Genomic DNA, 17,946 nt, shown 5'->3' on the forward strand with positions numbered 1-17,946 from the left:
AATAGAATCTAGAGTGGTCATGAAGATGTTACATAGTAGCGGTGAGATAGAGGATCCTTGTGGTATACTACATGGCAGAGTCCAATAGTCAGAATAGGATGTCTAGTACTCTGTAGGAAAGCATCACAGTGTCGCAATCTCGATCCGCTACCTTATTTTGTTCTACCACTGTGGCAAATATGCCTATGCCAGGAAAACACATAAATCAAATGTATAGGAAGAAAATTATAGATCTGGAGCAATAGGTTCCAAACAAGAAAAGAAACACAAATAAGGTAAGAGGCTTGCAAATGCATATTCAGCAAGAGGTGGTATGTCAGAAAATCTTATTAAAAAAATTCTCCCAGCATCATGAAATATACTGGTATGACAAATAGAGAAAAGGATAATGGAGGATGCTGTGAAAGTGGTCTATAGTTTTCAAACAGAGCTATGCAGTTCCTAATAGCTTGCAGCTTTTTTGTTGTTGTTGAAACAAATACAAATGAAGAAAAATAGTGTTCCTAACAAGGAAGACTTTTAGCAAACTTGACAAAATGAGAATCAAAATAACTCTGGCTAGTAGTATTAGAGGAATATTACTGTACCTTCAGAACTGTATTCACAAGTAGAAGCAACAAGTCATGATTTTCATGTAAAAATAAAGAAACGGCCAAGTACCCTACAAAAAACCAAAACATAATAAATGGCAACACTTTTTCAGTAGAAGCTCAAGGCAAGTTACAACATGTGCTTCTCTCTCCCTAAAGAGCTCACAATCTTCATTTGTACCCAAGGCAGTGGATGGTTACATAATTTACCCGAAGTCACAAGAGTACCAACAGGATTTGAAGCCTGGCTTCTCTGACTCTCAGCCCACTGCTCTATTCATTAGATCAGGGCTGCCCAAATCCGGTCCTCGAGATCTACTGGCAGGCCAGGTTTTCTGGATATCCACAATGAACATGCATGAGAAAGATTTGCATACCAAGAAGGCAGTGCAGGCAAATCTCTCATATGCATATTCATTGTGGATATCCAGAAAACCTGGCCTGTCAGTAGATCTCAAGGACCGGACTTGGGCAGCCCTGCACTAGACTATTCTACTTCACATGTAAAGCCCATTTTACATCACAAAAAATTGCACCCTCCAAAATACAGGACAGAAAAACAGAAAAAGAGCTTTATCAAAACTGAATGGCTACATTCGTGCATAAAGAGTAGGTGCTTCCGGAGGGTGTGATAGGACAGAGTACGGTATTGGGGTTCAAGAAGGGATTAGATATTTTCCTGAAGAAAAAGGGGACAGAAGGGTATAGATAGAGGATTACTATACAGGTCCTGGACCTGATGGGCCGCCGCGTGAGCGGACTGCTGGGCATGATGGACCCCTGGTCTGACCCAGCAAAGGCACTGCTTATGTTCTTATGAAAGTGTGTACACTTCCCCCTCTCCATTCGCGGTTTCTATACTCGCGGTTTCACATATTCGCAATTTTTTTTGGGGGGGGGAGAAAAAACCCATGGTTTACCACGTTCCCGCCTCTCTCCAGCCTTCCTCCCGTCATCCCGGCCTTACCTGGTGATCTATCAGGCTTTCGGGGCAGGAGCAATCTTCCAACGCTCCTGCCCCGAGTAGATCGCCAATAGGAAATGGCAGCCCTGAGCTCCCGTCATAGTCTCAAGAGACTATGGGAACTCACGGCAGTCATTTCCTATTGGCAATCTGCATGGGGCAGGAGCGTAGGAAGATCGATCCTGCCCCGAAAGCTTGCTGGACCACCAGTTAAGGCTGGGATGCCAGGTGGAAGGCGTGAGGAAGGCAGGGGTGGGTCAGAGCAGGACGAGAAGATATTCACAGTTTTTCTCAATTCGCGGTCCGACTCTGCCCCTATCCCCCGTGAATACTGAAGGAGAAGTGTACACACTTTTGCACAGTCTGCACACAGGTGGAGAAATGGAGTTGGAGTTGCAATATGTGCATGTATTTCATAAAACATATGTGTACATGCATAAGACTACACTATTTAAAAAAAAAAATGTCAGTCTCACTCTGGCAAACATATTTACTCATTTTTTTCCAGAGCACAGTCATTTGTGCACTACTGAGGCTACTTCCAAGAGGCTGTCTGAGAAAGATACAGAGCTGTTTATGCTGCCTTTATACAACAAGCACCTTTTTTAGACTTCCCATGTAGGTTTCTTGCTATAAAATTAGCTTCTATAAATAGGGTACGGTGTCCTGGTATTTCATACAGCTATAACTAACGTTATGTAAACTGAAAAGAGTTCTGCAATATACAGAGGAGGGGAAGCTACTGCTGTCCCTGGGATCAGCAGCATGGAATGTTGCTACTATTTGGGATTCTGTCACTGTGGAAACAAGATACTGGGCTAGATGGACCATTGGGTTGACCCAATTTAGCTGTTCTTATGTTCATCTGGAGAGACTGTAGTGTTCAACAAGAAAATAATTAAAAACAATAATCTGTATCAAATGTTTTTCTGTAAAAGAGAAGGGCATTGAAGGGGGAATTCTATAAGAAGTCGTAGGCGGCATATAAATGGAGATGTTGTAGTTATTTATGTGCACAAATGACCTTTTCTAGGATGCCCACTAACAAAAGATATATACCATCCATGTGGGGCTCATGATAATATCTAGATGAAGGCATTTATACCAGTTAAAGGGCCAGAGTAAGAGAGTGTACCTTACAACTACCGTATTTTCACGTAGATAACGCGCACCCGTGTAAAACGCGCACATGGGTATAGCGCGCGGGAAACACAAATTTATGTTAAAAAAATTTAATATAGCGCGCACACGCATATACCGCGCATGCTAAAACCTCCTCCCGCCTACTCCGAACCAGCATCCTCCCCCCCCTTCCCTGCGTTTTACAACTTTTTTTTTTCAATCCGATCCGGCATCCCCCCTGCGAACCGGCATCCTCCCCCCCGCTCGTCACCCCCCCCTCCCCCACGATCCTACATCCCCCCCAGCACCAAACATCTCTTACCCGATTGGGCACCGGCACCAATGCACAGGACGTGCCAGTGCCAGTGCCCGAAGATCCTCCCTCGTTGGTTTGGGCTGGGCTGGGCTGGGCTGGGCGGTGTGGTACAGGAGAGATCCTCCTTCTTCCTGCGCCGGGCTGGACTAGGCTTTGAGCATTTGCACATGCTCAAAGCCTTCTGGTCTCGCTCTCTCCGAGATAGAGAGCGAGACCAGAAGGCTTTGAGCATGCGCAAATGCTCAAAGCCTAGTCCAGCCCGGCGCAGGAAGAAGGAGGATCTCTCCTGCACCGCACCGCCCAGCCCAGCCCAGCCCAAACCAACGAGGGAGGATCTTCGGGCACTGGCACGTCCTGTGCATTGGTGCTGGTGCCGGTGCCCAATCGGGTAAGAGATGTTTGGTGCTGGGGGGATGTAGTATCGCGGGGGGGGGGGGGGGGACGCGAGCAGGGGGGGAGGATGCCGGTTCGCAGGGGGGATGCCGATCGGATTGAAAAAAAAAAGTTGTAAAACGCGCTCACGCGTATAACGCGCAAGGTTATGCACGGTTTGTAAAATCATGTATAACGCGTGCGTTATATGCGTGAAAATACGGTACACACATTTTCAGCTATTTGCACTAGTATTCTTAAAACAGAAGTAGATGCTTACTGTTCTTTTTAGAATAGACTTTAGAAAAGAGGCAACATAACCAGCACCTACAGTATTACACAATTACCCTCAACAAGGCAGATTCTTTCCTAGAAAATATAAACGCATTTTAACGTGTTGTCTAAGCTAAATACCACCCACTATGCTTCTTATAGCAGTACGATTAAACATAAAGTCACTTATATTGGAGCGCTTTATCACCTACCGACTCTTTTTTCTAAGAGGTTTCCTTGTTGGGCCAACTTGATGGCATGAATGTAACCAAACGAAGCTTCATATCCCAGCATTTCACAATATATCAGTCTCACCATACATTCCTTCATCTGTCTCTAAAACAGAATACAAGGAAAGATTAAGATTGCTGCATAAACAGTTGTCCTGTTCCTCTAAATGTTACTGCTATTGCTTAATTCTCTATCACTGTACACAGTCTACTCAAGAGACACAGATTGTGATAACACTTTACTGATGAAATGCCTATTCCAGGTTCACATGATTGTTTTGCACTTTGCATAATGAATTTTATCATTCTAGTCCGGACCAATTTATCTACTAACAGAATATCTTTATTTACTTCAATTTACTAGGTACTTAAATTTGCTAGGTGAATAACAACTAATAAGTACACTAGTAAACTTCATTAAGGAGTAATTTTATGAGGAAGGGGAGCAAGATAGTATCTGTTAGGTGGGAATTCCTGTGATCTCTGCCTGCAAGCTCTAAAGGGTTAGGAGAAAATAAGTTTGCCTTTTGGCAGATGATACACAAATGTGCAACAGAGTGGACAACCAAGAAGGTAGACAACGTGAGAAGTGATTAACAACAATTAGAAATATGGGCTAAAACTTGGCATCTAAGCTTTCATGCAAAGAAATGCAGAGTGATACATTTTGGTTGCAGAAATCCAAAGGAGCTGGATAGGAGGCGATAGGGACCTTGGAGTGATTGTGTTTGAGAAAGGTGGCAAAACAATATGGCAAAATGGTTGTCAAAGCCAGAAGGATGTTAGATTGCACAGAATGAGACACAACTGGCAGAAGACAGGAGGTGCTAAAGACCCTAAACAAATGGATTGGCAAGGCCCTAGGAGTACTGCATTTACTTCTTAAACTAAACTAAACCTTAAGTTTATATACCGCATCATCTCCACGGATGTGGAGCTCGGCACAGTTTACAAGAACTTAAAATATAGGAAGAGAAGGAAAAAAAAGGTTTACATGAACTTATATATAGAAGAGAAGAGTAAGGGGGGATATAATTACATTTTAGTGAAAAGCCAGGTTTTCAGTTGCTTACGGAATAATTGGAGGGAGCCCAGGTTCCGCAGTGGGGTAGTAAGGTCGTTCCAAAGACCTGTGATTCTGAAGAGAAGGGATTTTCCCAGTTTGCCTGCATAGCAAATACCGTGTAGAGAGGGGAAGACTGAAGACTGAATTTTGCTATGAATATAAAGATTTGAAGCAGTTCAGAGAAAGGTGACCAAACGACATGGGGTCTGCACCAGAAGTGTCGCAAACTGTGTGCCTCGACATACTGGGGAGGAGGAGAGACGCTGGCACTGGTTGCTCTCCATTAATATTGTTCTTCAATTCATATTGTGCTTCTGTGTGTTTTGGTTTCAGTCCTTCCCTATTTTTTCAAACAACTCATTACACTACCTTAAGCATCTCTAATGCTTCACATCACTTCATCTGGATATAATCAACATACTCGGACCGCTGCTGTTCAATGTATTTATAAATGACCTGGAAACGGGGACGAAGTGTGAAGTTATCAAATTTGCGGATGACACTAAACTCTATAGAAGGGTTAGAAATGTGGAAGAGTGTGAGGACCTACAAAGGGACTTAAACAAACTGGAGGAGTGGGCGAATAAATGGCAGATGGACTTCAATGTAGGGAAATGCAAGGTCATGCATATAGGGAGAAAGAACCCGATGTTCAGCTACCAAATGGGGGGATTAGTATTAGAGGGAAGTAACCTTGAAAGAGATTTGGGTGTACTGGTGGACACAACAATGAAGTCAACAGCACAATGTGCAGCAGCCGCGAAGAAGGCAAACAGAATGTTGGGTATTATTAAGAAGGGTATTACGACCAGAACGAGAGAAGTCATTCTGCCGTTATATCGGGCAATGGTGCGCCCGCACCTGGAGTACTGTGTTCAGTATTGGTCACCGTACCTTAAGAAGGATATGGCAATACTTGAGAGGGTCCAGAGGAGAGTGACACGAATGATTAAGGGCATGGAAAACCTTTCATACACTGAAAGATTGGAGAGATTGGGGCTCTTCTCCCTGGAAAAGCGGAGACTCAGAGGAGACATGATAGAGACCTACAAGATCATGAAGGGCATAGAGAGAGTAGAGAGGGACAGATTTTTCAAACTTTCAAAATATAAAAGAACAAGAGGGCATTCGAATAAGTTGGAAGGAGACAGATTCAAAACGAATGCTAGGAAGTTTTTCTTTACCCAGCGTGTGGTGGACACCTGGAATGTGCTTCCAGAGGACGTAATAGGACAGAGTACGGTACTGGAGTTCAGGAAAGGATTGGACAATTTCCTGCTGGAAAAAGGGATAGAGGGGTATAGATAGAGGGTCCTGGACCTGTTGGGCCGCCGCGTGAGCGGACTGCTGGGCACGATGGACCTCGGGTCTGACCCAGTGGAGGCATTTCTTATGTTCTTATACTGGGTTGGAGTATCAAAAGTGTATATTTCTTCAATAGGACACCTCAGCCCCACCACTCTACCGCTATGCCAACTCAAGAAAGCGCCACATAAATCTCCCGCTTTCTTGAGTTGGCATAGCGGTGGAGTGGTGGGGCTGAGGTGTCCTATTGAAGAAATATACACTTTTGATACTCCAACTTGATTATATCCAGTTGATTTGAGAGGGTTGGTATTAACATTACATATTGGCCATTGTTATATAAGCTAGTAGTGAAATCACATCACTTCATAACACACCCCATTATTCTAGTTATTCACATTTTTCAATAATATTTCATCATTTAGTTTTCACAGTTATCTACTTCACCACTTCATGTATCCTTTGAAGATCTACATCTCTCACAACAGACAAAACAGGATGACATATAGGCAATTTTCTAGTTTCATTTCTCCATTACTTCCCTTAGCAACAGTGGCTGCTTAACATCTGATACAACAAGAAGGCATATAAGCAATTTTCCGATAACCATTTAATCGTTTTTTTTCCTTTATCTTCATTCCTCAACCGCTTCTCTCAGCAACAGTGGCCACCTAACATTAGTTTCTGCATTAACTCGATATTATTTTCCCTAGTCTCTGTCTAAAAAAATTAGTCAGGGACCGCTGCTCAGGCAATATGCCTGATGGGCCGCCGCGTGAGCGGACCGCTGGGCGGGATGGACCTCTGGTCTGCCCCGGCGGAGGCGACTACTTATGATCTTATGTTCTTTGATGTATTTCATCCATGCTCCATTCATCCTTTTGCTCACACACTACAGAGCAGCTTCACCTTGTCTTTTCCCAGGATTCCTTAGCGACTCATTCAAAATATACTTTCTACACTAATTTTACTCGGTTCATAGACAACGGCGCGAAAGACAAAATTACAGTTTTTAGGGGCTCCGACGGGGGGGTTTTGTTGGGGAACCCCCCACTTTACTTAATAGACATCGCGCCGGCGTTATGGAGGGTTTGAGGGGTTGTAACCCTCCACATTTTACTGTAAACTTAACTTTTTCCCTAAAAACAGGGAAAAAGTTAAGTTTTCAGTAAAATGTGGGGGGTTACAACCCCCCACACCCCCCCACAACGCCCCCACAACGCGGCGCGATGTCTATTAAGTAAAGTGGGGGGGTTCCCCCCAAGCCCCCCCCCATCGGAGCCCTAAAAACAGTAATTTAGAGCAGCGCACGCCTCCGCACTGCGCTCAATTGTCTGGGCGCGCCTTTGTCCCGGCGCGCTTTTGACCTGACACCATTTTACTCAGGGTTCTCGCATGCTGCACATTTACTCACTATCCCAGCTGATCACCAAATGTCTCGAGATCACTCCCTTTCCTATCATCACCATCCTCTCCTTACTTCTTCTGTGTCCCAAAAACATCGCATACTTATTTATTTTTTCAATCAGAATAGTACACAATCATCAGCTTTTACATTATTCACCCTATGCACAAAATCATCATCCTGTTTTTTTTTCTTATCATCTGCTTTCAATCTGCAACATATGTCATTGATGCAGCACACTGTTCTCATCACTCCCGTACACAATCAGTTTGATCCACATTCTCTGTCACTCCTCATCTGCCAACCCCCCTTCCTTGCGCACGATACACTGATCTTTTATACCACTCTCATTTTCATGAACGTCACAATTCGTCATCTATTCAAAACCAGCTGGCTTCACGCGGTGTCTTTTCTTTCACTTTTGGTAGCAATACTCACCCTGTGCATTTGCTCAGAAGGAGAATTTCTTGCCTCTGATTTAAAGTAAGTATCCATCCTTTACTTTGGGGTCTTTTTATAAAGGTTGGTTCAACACTCATTTTGAATAGTCAAACGTTTGGTGTACAACAGAGTCCTGTAATGGGTGCAAATGGGCTTTCACCCACGGGAAACCTCTATGGTGACTATCATAGATCCTATCACCTGGAGGTAGTGCCATGCCATGGGAGCCGGCATCACCAAGAGCTCCACAATTTGCTGAGATAATTTCATCCTGTGCATCTCGGGCAGAAAGACATGGCCCTCCGCTGTGTCAAACCTCAAGCCCAAGTACTAAAAGTATGTCTAATGTTTCAGATGGTTTTTCCTGAAGTTGATAATCCAACCCAGCTCCTACAGCAGCTGGACCTCTTGGGCCACTGCTTTCTCTCCCACGGATGGGACTCTGATCAGCCAATTGTCCCAAGTACGAATGCACCTGGATCCATGCTTTGCACAGATTTGCTGCCACCATGACCTTCACTTTGATGCAGGTGTGAGGAGCCGTCACTAGACCGAATGAAAACAGTGAGAATTGGATATACCTCCCTAATAAACAGAATCTCAAGTGCTTCCTGTGATCTAGAAAAATGGGAATATGCAGATAAATCTCAATAAGATCCAGAGAGGCTATAAATTCTCCCAGCGCTACCAAGGCAACAACTAACCCTTCGGTCTCCATGCAAAAGCACAGCACTGTGAGTGCTGCATTGACCGACTTTAGATCCAAGATTGGTCTCCCATCTTCTCAGTCTCTCTTTGACATGATGAAATAGACAAGAGTAACTGCCCAAGCCCAATTCTGTTATTGGGGCGGGCTCTACAGCTCAGATTTCCATGAGCTGCTTCACTGTTGCTTGCACTTTGACCGCCTTTACAAGTCTCGAGCTTGTAACTTTCACAAATGACTTCCAAGGCCCAGAGGTCTGAGCAAATACTCGCCAAGGCCTCCCAATGAACCTACAACCTCCCACTTATCTGCAGAGGCACAGCTGCCAAACTAACGTCATTGTTGTTTCTTGGAGGCTGCAGATGGATGGGAACCAAATCTCTTTCAAGAGCCCAGATATGACATTTGTGCAGTACCCCCTGCATACTGGCGAGGTCTTCAGGAGCCACAAAAACTACTCCAAGCCAGAACAGGGAGCCAGAAGGACCACTTCCAGGACTCCCTTCTGTTTCCCGTCATTTAGCGATGTCCACGCGATAACACTTCGCTATAGATGCCAGATCGTTAACTGAGGGCTCTAAAGAAGGATATCAGGGAAAAATGCTTGAGTACCTGAATAAATTCATGTAAACTGTTCTGAGCTCCCTTGGGAGAACAGTATAGAAAATTGAATGAATAAATAAATATCTGAACCATCAATTGAGCTGACTACAGAGGAGCCCATGGCTTCCACCCCTCCTCTCGTGCCCCTTGGCATGTAGAACACGGACACTTCTCAGGCTGACATCCATCGCTTATCTGGCATGAATCCAAAGTATCAAGACCTGAGGAGTCCATTCCTATCAAGGGGTATTGAGGCAGATAAAGGCTTTTAATTCCAAACTGGGAAATCCAAGAAAGCTGCAACAGCAGCAGCAGCAATTGTACACTAAAAACAGCCCGGAAGAGCTAAATCAAAATTCAAAAAAAGAGTTTATGGAGGTAGGAATCCTGAATCCTGGCCCCAGAAACCTTTAAAAATGCAATCTTCAGAACCCCCCCCCCCCCCTCCCCATAGGCCTCTACAGGTTGTACTCACTGTGCCTGTACTGATGCTGTTCAGCTTCAGTGAAAACTGCAATCAGGGGAAGACTCTACTTCAAACAAGCATATAGTAAGTTCAGATTTCTGTTTCTTCAGGCTGCCAGTCAGACCCAAGTCTGGACTGAATCTCCAACACCCCCCCTCCCCCAAAGGATCCCTCTCAACAATGAGGAGAGGGGAAACGCAATCTGCACCCGCTAGAGTCACAATGGCTAATTCAGGACCACACAGCCTACGCTCAAGCTCCAGATAAATCAGGAGTGAGCAGAGCTCCCAGAGGAACAGTCCTTGAGCCTAAAGTCCAAATAGTGCAGGCTGGCTAGGCAGGTGTCCTGTACAAAGGGGAATCCCGCTACCAATTGGAAATGTGAGTCTAGAAACAGTTTTGATCTGACACAACAATTTCATGGATAACTCAGGTGACTGAGTCCAAATGAAGGGCCACACAAAGGACCCTTCAGGGGGAGAGCCTGTCTACGAGGCAGCCCTCTTCTACGGTGTTACTGATTTATGTGATGATATTGTACAGAACCAATGGCTTCCAGAATCACAGCTCTCTCAAAGGGGGGGGGGGGGGAATTAATGTTAGCAGAAGTCTGTGTACTCTCCTTACCATGAAGTGATATACCTTTCCAGATCTGCTAAGGTGCACCTTTACTAAGAGGCAGCCCTCTTCTAGAGTGTTGCTGTTTGACATGATGACCTTGTTCAAAGGGAGAGAAGCCTAGGTCCAATGGCTTCTGCAAATACAGTTTTCTTGCAGGGGAATGAGATTAATGACAGATTTGGAACACTGCCATCAAGTGAAGATAGCAAAGGTTAAAGGCCAAGGAAAACCACACTATGCTACTACAGCTGGCCTGAAAGAAGACAGGGTGAGGAAGAGCATAGCTAGAAAATAAAAATTAGAACAGAACAGATGTCAAGGCTACACACAGCAGGAAGTTCTCAGGAGATGATATACTAAAATGTTAAAAATTCATCTTCCTTTCCTAAAGAAATATGAGCACGTGAGAAGAGCAAAATAAGTTATAAGTACAGTGTTTTTGGGTTTTGTTTTGTTTTTTTTTTTGGGGGGGGGGTTGTTTGGTTTTTTTTAAGTAAAGCAAAAATATAAAGCCCATGAAATCTGTACGCACACAGAAAAAATTGCCCGGCTCCTAAAAGTTTAGACTGGTACCTAACTTTCTAAATATTTTCTACAGACTTGTGCAGGTTTTTTCCTTACAGCCACGTAATTACGTGCCTCATCTGTCAAGGTACACACTCAAGCCTGAAGAATTAAGTTACCGTGTTTCCCCGAAAAAAAGACCTACCCCTAGCATGATTTTCAGGGTAGGTCTTAATCTAAGCCCTACCCTCGAAAATAAGCCCTAGTCGCAGGCAGCAGCAGCACTTCCCCCTGCACCCCCCTCCCCCTGATGACCCATCTCTCCCTCTCATAGAAACCAAGAGACAGGAATACCTTATAACAGGTCGGCAGCAATCTACACAGGCTGATTTGTGGCCTTCTATCTCCTGGGTGTTCCTCTGCTGCATCACTGATGATGTCAACAGCAACATGACAGAGGAAAATGCCCGGGAGATAGAAGGTCGTGAAGCAGTCTATATAGATTGTTGCCAATGCTGTTATAAGGAATTCCTGTCTCGCGGTTCAGATGGGAGGGAGAGATGGGTCAGTGGGGGGGGGTGGCGGGGGGGGGGAATAGAAAGTTGCTACACAGGAGGATAGGAGGAAGGGAGGGATAGAAGCTGCAAGGGTTATGCTGCACAGGGGATGGGAGGGAGATACTGCACAAGGGGATGGGTGAGAGGGGAGGAAAGATGCTGCACATGTGGAGGAGAGAAAGGAAATAGGAAGAATTGGGGCGGAGGAGAGGAAGGGAGAGATGATCATTACATGAAAAAAATAAGACATCCCCCAAAAATAAGACTAGTGCCTTTTTTGGGCCCCAAATTAATATAAGACAGTGTCTTATTTTCGGGGAAACACGGTAGTACTTTCCTCCTAAATGAATGGGCCTGATCTTATTGCTGGACACTATCTTTAAACAAATACATTTACAAGTGAAGCCTCTGCAGCCTCTTCCTTACTTCAGGCTGGGGATTTTTCTACAGTTAGATTTAGTTTTGACATAGAATTTGGATTTTAGATTTAATTTTGCTTTTCTAAGCTCAGAGCAAGTTTCAACAGATGGAGTAGAGAGATTCCACTCCCAGATGGCTTACAACTTAAGGACTTCATTTAATAATTTGCATTACAGGTTAATCAAGAGAAGTACGTCATCTTGTCCTCTCCTTACAGAGACATAAGGAACTCAATCTGAGAGCTTTGACAAAATCCTGCTACGCCTTCAACCAACCATCTGCTCATCAATGTTTCCACCACACACATGACAATTTTCATTAAAAAATGCCCAGATAAGTGAGCAGTTACTCAGATAAATTTATCTTCCTCTTTTGCAGGTAAAAAACCGACACTGTTTGCCTAAAGCAGGACTTTGTACCTGCTGAAAGGGAAATGTGCTTGTAAGAATTCCATAATGTTTAAAAATGAATCCAATAACATATATGGGGGATATTTAAATAAAAAATTTTAAAAAGAGGACTTAATACAACAACCTTACAAATTCAAATAAAATGAATGTTTGCATTGTTTTTGTTAAAAAGAAAATACTTGACTATAATCCTAGTGGCTGGTTTGGTGCCCATATAGTTTACTGAGGGGCAGCAGTTATGATCCAAATTTAAGTTTGAAACTCAAACAGACCTGCAAGTCAGCTTGATTGAAATTCTGAAATGGTACTTTTTACACAAGGAATTTAAACCCAGAAGTTCCTAGAAGAAAAAACATTTCACTGAAACTAAATTGCCCCAATACAATTGCTACATAACATTTGACCTCTCTTAAAAATTCTTGAATTTAGGACTCTCAAACAACGTCCCACAGACATTTTCACTTCCAACTTCAAGTCACATTAACATTACATAGACTAGTAGTACTGCTTGTAGATTTCTGGGGTTGTTTTCTAATGCTTTACTTACCAAGGTGGTACTGGGAGAAGACACTGTTGCTTTCAGATTTGCTAGCTCCTGATGTATTAGTTTTTCTTCTTCCTAAACATGAGTCAAAAGCAAATTTTAGTTTTGAGAGTTTTTTCCAAAATGATCAGATGTAAAAAAAAAAAAAATAGTCTTCTCTGTAAACCCTGACCATCAGTTTTCAGTGTTCATACAGCATTTTTAACATACATGTGAAAAAAAAGTTAACTAATTAAAAAAATATGTAGAGCATGAGATCACTCAAAAATACATTCACATTGAAAAGCACATTTTCTACCCAGTTAATAAAGATTAAATTTACTAACTATGAGGGCCGATGCTCACAACTACCACCGGCATTAGCATGTGATTAACACCAGGTTTGCATGCACATTATAAAACACTCAGGCCTTGATTCTATAAAGGGCGCCTAAGCCATTCCTAAAGTTAGGCATTCTACCTGCAAGGTAGAATGCCACAATTAAAATATGTGCTGGGGGAGCTGGTTGGGATTTGAACCCATGATCTCTGGAAGATGAGCACAGGGCTTTTAATTATTGAGCTATTGCAGCTTGCAGGCAGGTATCTCTGACTGCCCTGTGATATGATAACTTAGGATCTGCGAAACCCCAAATAGTTATATTTCTAAGAGAGACATTATACATATGAATTCAGACTTCTAAGCAGTCATTTTCCTCTGTCAGCAAAAGAGAGAGATTCACCTTTGCTCCAGAAACCAGCAGTCAGAACTCCTGACTGTGGCATCATTGTTTTGGGACATGATATGTTGTCCTCCTAAAAAGCACTAGCAAGGGCAGTGTAGGGGCCTGTTCTCCGGAGTTATTAGCCTTAGTTTTGGAAATGCATTTGTCAGGGAAATATAGAAAGGTCAATTTTGGCACCAGGTGACGTCACGTTTCAGTATGGCTCCAAGATGAGTGTTTACACCATATAGCCAATAGAAAAGCAATTATGTAATCTGTATCTTAGACTACTGAACAAAAGTGTATAAATGTTATGCTGGCTGGCATAAGGCGGGAGGGAGAGGAGAAGAGATGAATCCTAAGTACAGAAGCCAGCTATATTGTATGTATATTATCCTTCTCTGCCCTGAGTGCTGCTTTTCAGTGTCTTTTGCTAACTTTTATTTATTGCTAATAAATATATTTCATACCAGTAACCAAGGAGTATGAGGTCTATTTCTGATGACGCGATAAGCAGCCTGTCGCTGTCAGGATGGAGCTACCTGCCTCAAAGCCCTCCACTTCCAGCTTGTCTAAGCACCGCATGAAATCCCCAGTAAAATGCCAATCTCAGACCTTTAGATGTTGAGAAGCATTGCCTGACCCTGATCCACATCACCGGCCTCTGGAACGACCTCACTGTCCCGCTGCAGAACCTGGACTCCCTCAAACTATTCCGAAAACAACTGAAAACCTGGCTTTTCTCTAGCATATAATAATCTCTTCTCCTGATTACATCACCTCTTTTAATGCTTTGTAAACTTTTTCTCTTCTCTCTTCCCATATTTTTTAAACTCTGTAAATCGTGTCGAGCTCCACTTCAGTGGAGAAGATGCGGTATATAAACCTAAGGCTTAGTTTAGTTTAGTTTAGTTTATCATTGGCATCCACCACCGACCAGCATCTCCGTCATGCTATGGGGCCTCATTGAAGGAGCACAGCTCTTCATCTCACTCCATTCATCATTCTTCCAGTCGACAAACATCCCAGTATTTTCCATGACAATCTCATCAACAAGTAGTGATTAAATCAAAGAGTAAGACAACATGCAAAAGTAGAAACATTGTCTATGCCATAGTATGTACTTGCAATTTGATTACCCAATCAATTCTACTATCAAAATCCTTGGAGTAATCCTGGACTGATGCCTGACTTTTGAAGACCATACTAATGCTCAGGTTAAAAAATGCTTTTGCACCCTTTGGAAACTTCGCACTATCAAACACTATTTTGACTTCCTCTCTTTTCGATTGCTGGTTCAATCTCTAATCTTAAGCATCTTATAATTACTGCAATATCATATACTTTGGATCCTTTAAGAAAACCATCAAACGATTGAGAGTCATTCAGAATGCTGCCGTCCGTCTCATTTATAGTCTCAAAAAATCAGATCATGTAAGCCCGTATTACAGAAAACTACACTGGCTGCCGATGGAGGCAAGGAACATCTTCAAGTTTGCCTGCCTCTGCTTCAAAACCTTAACAGGTTCATCCCCAATCTATCTATCGCACCATTTTGAATTTCCAGGCACCACATGCACACATAGTACCTACCTATTTGCCTTCCCATCCTTGAAGGGCTGTATCTACAAAAGATTCCTTGATAGATCTCTGTCATTCCAAGCAGGCAAATGGAATAAATGTCTAACCACCCTCATTTCAAATGCACCCTCCTACCAAACCTTCAGGAAATCAATTAAAACCTATCTCTTTGATAAATTTCTCTGACTCCCTTCCTGCCTTATTGTATATCTCTAATATGCCTCCGGATATACCTGACTACTCTTGACTTGCTAATGTAATTTGAAAATCTTCTCGGTAACATCGCTGTCTGTGTACAGTCTCTTCCTCTGTAAACCGCTCTGAACTGCTGTAGTATTGCAGTATCTATAATAATAAAATGCTAAGCGCGCATGCGCACTCTTACCGCCGTGATCCCTGATCTGTAGGTCAGTGGTCGGCAGGAGTGCGCATGCGCGACACTAGGACTCCTCCTCCTGAGCCCCAGACACGCTGACCGCCTTCGATCCCGCGGGCCTCTCAAACTGCGGCGGTAGCAGGGATTGCAAATATTGAGGCGGCTGTCGGCTTCAGGTGCGTGCTAACCTGTGGCAGAGAAACACGGAGCCAGTCCCTATTGCCAGCCATGTCTTCCTGAATGAACTTAGCGCTGGCCAGCATCAAACAAAGACAGTGACCTACCATAGAGAGAGAAGAGAAAAACTCAGAGCCCTCCCCCTGATTACCAGGGCGCACAAAGAACTGACCAAAGGTTAGAATAGAAAGCTGTCACCCAGAGAAGGACAGAACCTGAGGCAAACCCCCCCAAGAGGTGGCCACAACCTGACTAACATGTCTGACCTTCTGTCAGCCAGGTCAACCAACAGAAGACCCTAATCAGTGTCCATGAGAGAGAAGAGAAGCCAGAACAGAGCCCTCTACAGGGTCACCCTGACACCTAGGGAACTGCCAAAAGACAGAAGGAACAAGTAGTGATGAAAGAGTAGAGCGACTGAATACCCTAAAAGCTCCCTGAAAGCTGAAAAAGGCATTACCTTGATATGGACCACAAAGTACCAGAGTCTACACAAGCTAGTCTATAAGGACGGCCTAGCAACAACACGCCACCAGCTGTGAACATAGCTTGTGACATAAGAATGTCAACTTATGCAGGAGGAAAAACTGACCCTTCATTCAGCCTACAAATACCCTGAGAATAAGGTGAGCGGAGACACTCATTCGCTGGAGACCAAAGATAGCATCCCAAATGCACGTCCCAAGCCACTGCCTCCACCTCTTACCTGAAAAGGGAAGCAGAAACCAGAAATAACCATGGCCAGGCAACCCCCAGCCAACCATTACATGCTGTGCCAGCAAAAAACTGACCACTTCTCCTGGGCAAACAGTGGGTCCGCTGACTACCGTCAGTGACAGAAACTGCCCCTGTCCCCCGCATGTAAGAGAAAAGGCTTGATGGAAAAGAAAAAAATGAAGTATCACCTGCCAGGACAGCATGCTGACAGCAGCTGTCCTCCTCACATGCACAGCTGAAAGATAGCGGCCTACCCTTGGCCAGACCAGGATCATAGGGAGTAGTGCAGAGAAAAAAACCTGCCCCCCCCCCCCCCTAGGGTACGCAAGCTGTAGTGAGAACCACCATGCCATACTCTCTCCAACTATGGCCAGACCAGGCCAAAGCCCTCACTGGAGTCCGCCCCAACTTCGGGTCCCTGCTGAAAAAACACCATCAAAGGAGAACACCGCCATCCAGTCCCTGCCCTAACATGGGCAAGCAGAATCAAATCCCAAAATGAAACTTCCTCGCTAACAGATGGCCAGAAAAGGAAAAACGGAACCACTAACCCCATTAACTGAGGCATCACCAAAAGCTTGTTCCTGCTGCTGAAGTGCACCAAAAAACTGACGAACGCTAACGAAGTCCCAGTGACCGTCAACTCCCTCGAGCCTCCGATTCCACATCCTGCCTTAGCAAGCACGCCACCCAATATCATAGTGAAGGAGCGACCAGGCACTAGATACCCGAAAGCGAACATCTGATAACTCACCCTCCCCGCGGCAGTTGCTACAATCAATCCGGCCGCGGGCAAAATCAGCATCCGCTTCCTGCGTGGGAAAACAATCAGCCCCTCCCCACCGGCGCCCTCTGCAGCAAACATACCACCGTATACTCAGCGGCTGGTGCAACTCCTTCAACCAGCCAGAATAAAGAATAAAAATGCAATACTCACTTGCACTGAAGGAGCCGTGACCCCGGGCTCGGCAGGAACCGAGCCAGCAGCTTCATAAGGGTAATGTAGCCGTTGAAAGCCCTTACCCCTTTCAACGATGCCTGTTCCTCTTTTTTTTTTTCAGTCTTCTTGGGAAAGGAGAAGTAGACATCAGGCACAACGACAGCTTGGGGGTAGGGACCTGCAGTGAGCAGGTGTACCCCCAGGAGGGTGAGGTAGAGAGCTGGGGGAGCCCAGGTGTATCCTCCAAAGCTGGCAGCATTCTGCCAGACACCACTCCTCTGCAAACATCCAAGCTGGGACCAACAACCAGAAGAAGAAGCCAGGAGTTGTGAGGAACACATCCACCACCCTGCTGGAGATAAGAGTATACAGTACAGTCAACTCTGCTTAAGTGCACGCTCTTAGGACCGGGTCACCACATGCGCTTAAACAGAGTATGTGCTTAATAGGAGTGGGGAGGGGAGGTTAGGGGGAGGCTGTAGCTAAGTCGGCTCAGTTTAAATATGGCACGTGGGCTGCTGGAGCCTAAAGTACAG

The 17,946-nt window shown here is 44.4% G+C and overlaps 1 protein-coding gene across 4 annotated transcripts in view; it reads right to left on the reverse strand.

Moving 5' to 3' along the window:
- AP4E1 (adaptor related protein complex 4 subunit epsilon 1) overlaps positions 1–17,946 on the reverse strand; it is an 86,404-nt gene that overhangs the window by 65,962 nt on the left and 2,496 nt on the right. For 3 of the 4 annotated variants that reach the window (XM_033920352.1, XM_033920354.1, XM_033920351.1), the window contains exons 2-4: positions 12,919–12,990; positions 3,850–3,973; positions 588–661 (exon numbers count right to left, since the gene is read on the reverse strand). In XM_033920352.1, coding sequence (XP_033776243.1) covers positions 588–661; positions 3,850–3,967 — 192 coding nt within the window. In that variant the 5' untranslated portion in view covers positions 3,968–3,973; positions 12,919–12,990. Of the gene's footprint in view, positions 1–587; positions 662–3,849; positions 3,974–12,643; positions 12,712–12,918; positions 12,991–17,946 lie in introns of all 4 variants that reach the window. The other variant, XM_033920353.1, reaches the window with a different exon arrangement.

The sequence above is a fragment of the Geotrypetes seraphini genome, chromosome 14 (genome assembly GCF_902459505.1).
Source record: "Geotrypetes seraphini chromosome 14, aGeoSer1.1, whole genome shotgun sequence".
Classification (NCBI taxonomy): domain Eukaryota; kingdom Metazoa; phylum Chordata; class Amphibia; order Gymnophiona; family Dermophiidae; genus Geotrypetes; species Geotrypetes seraphini.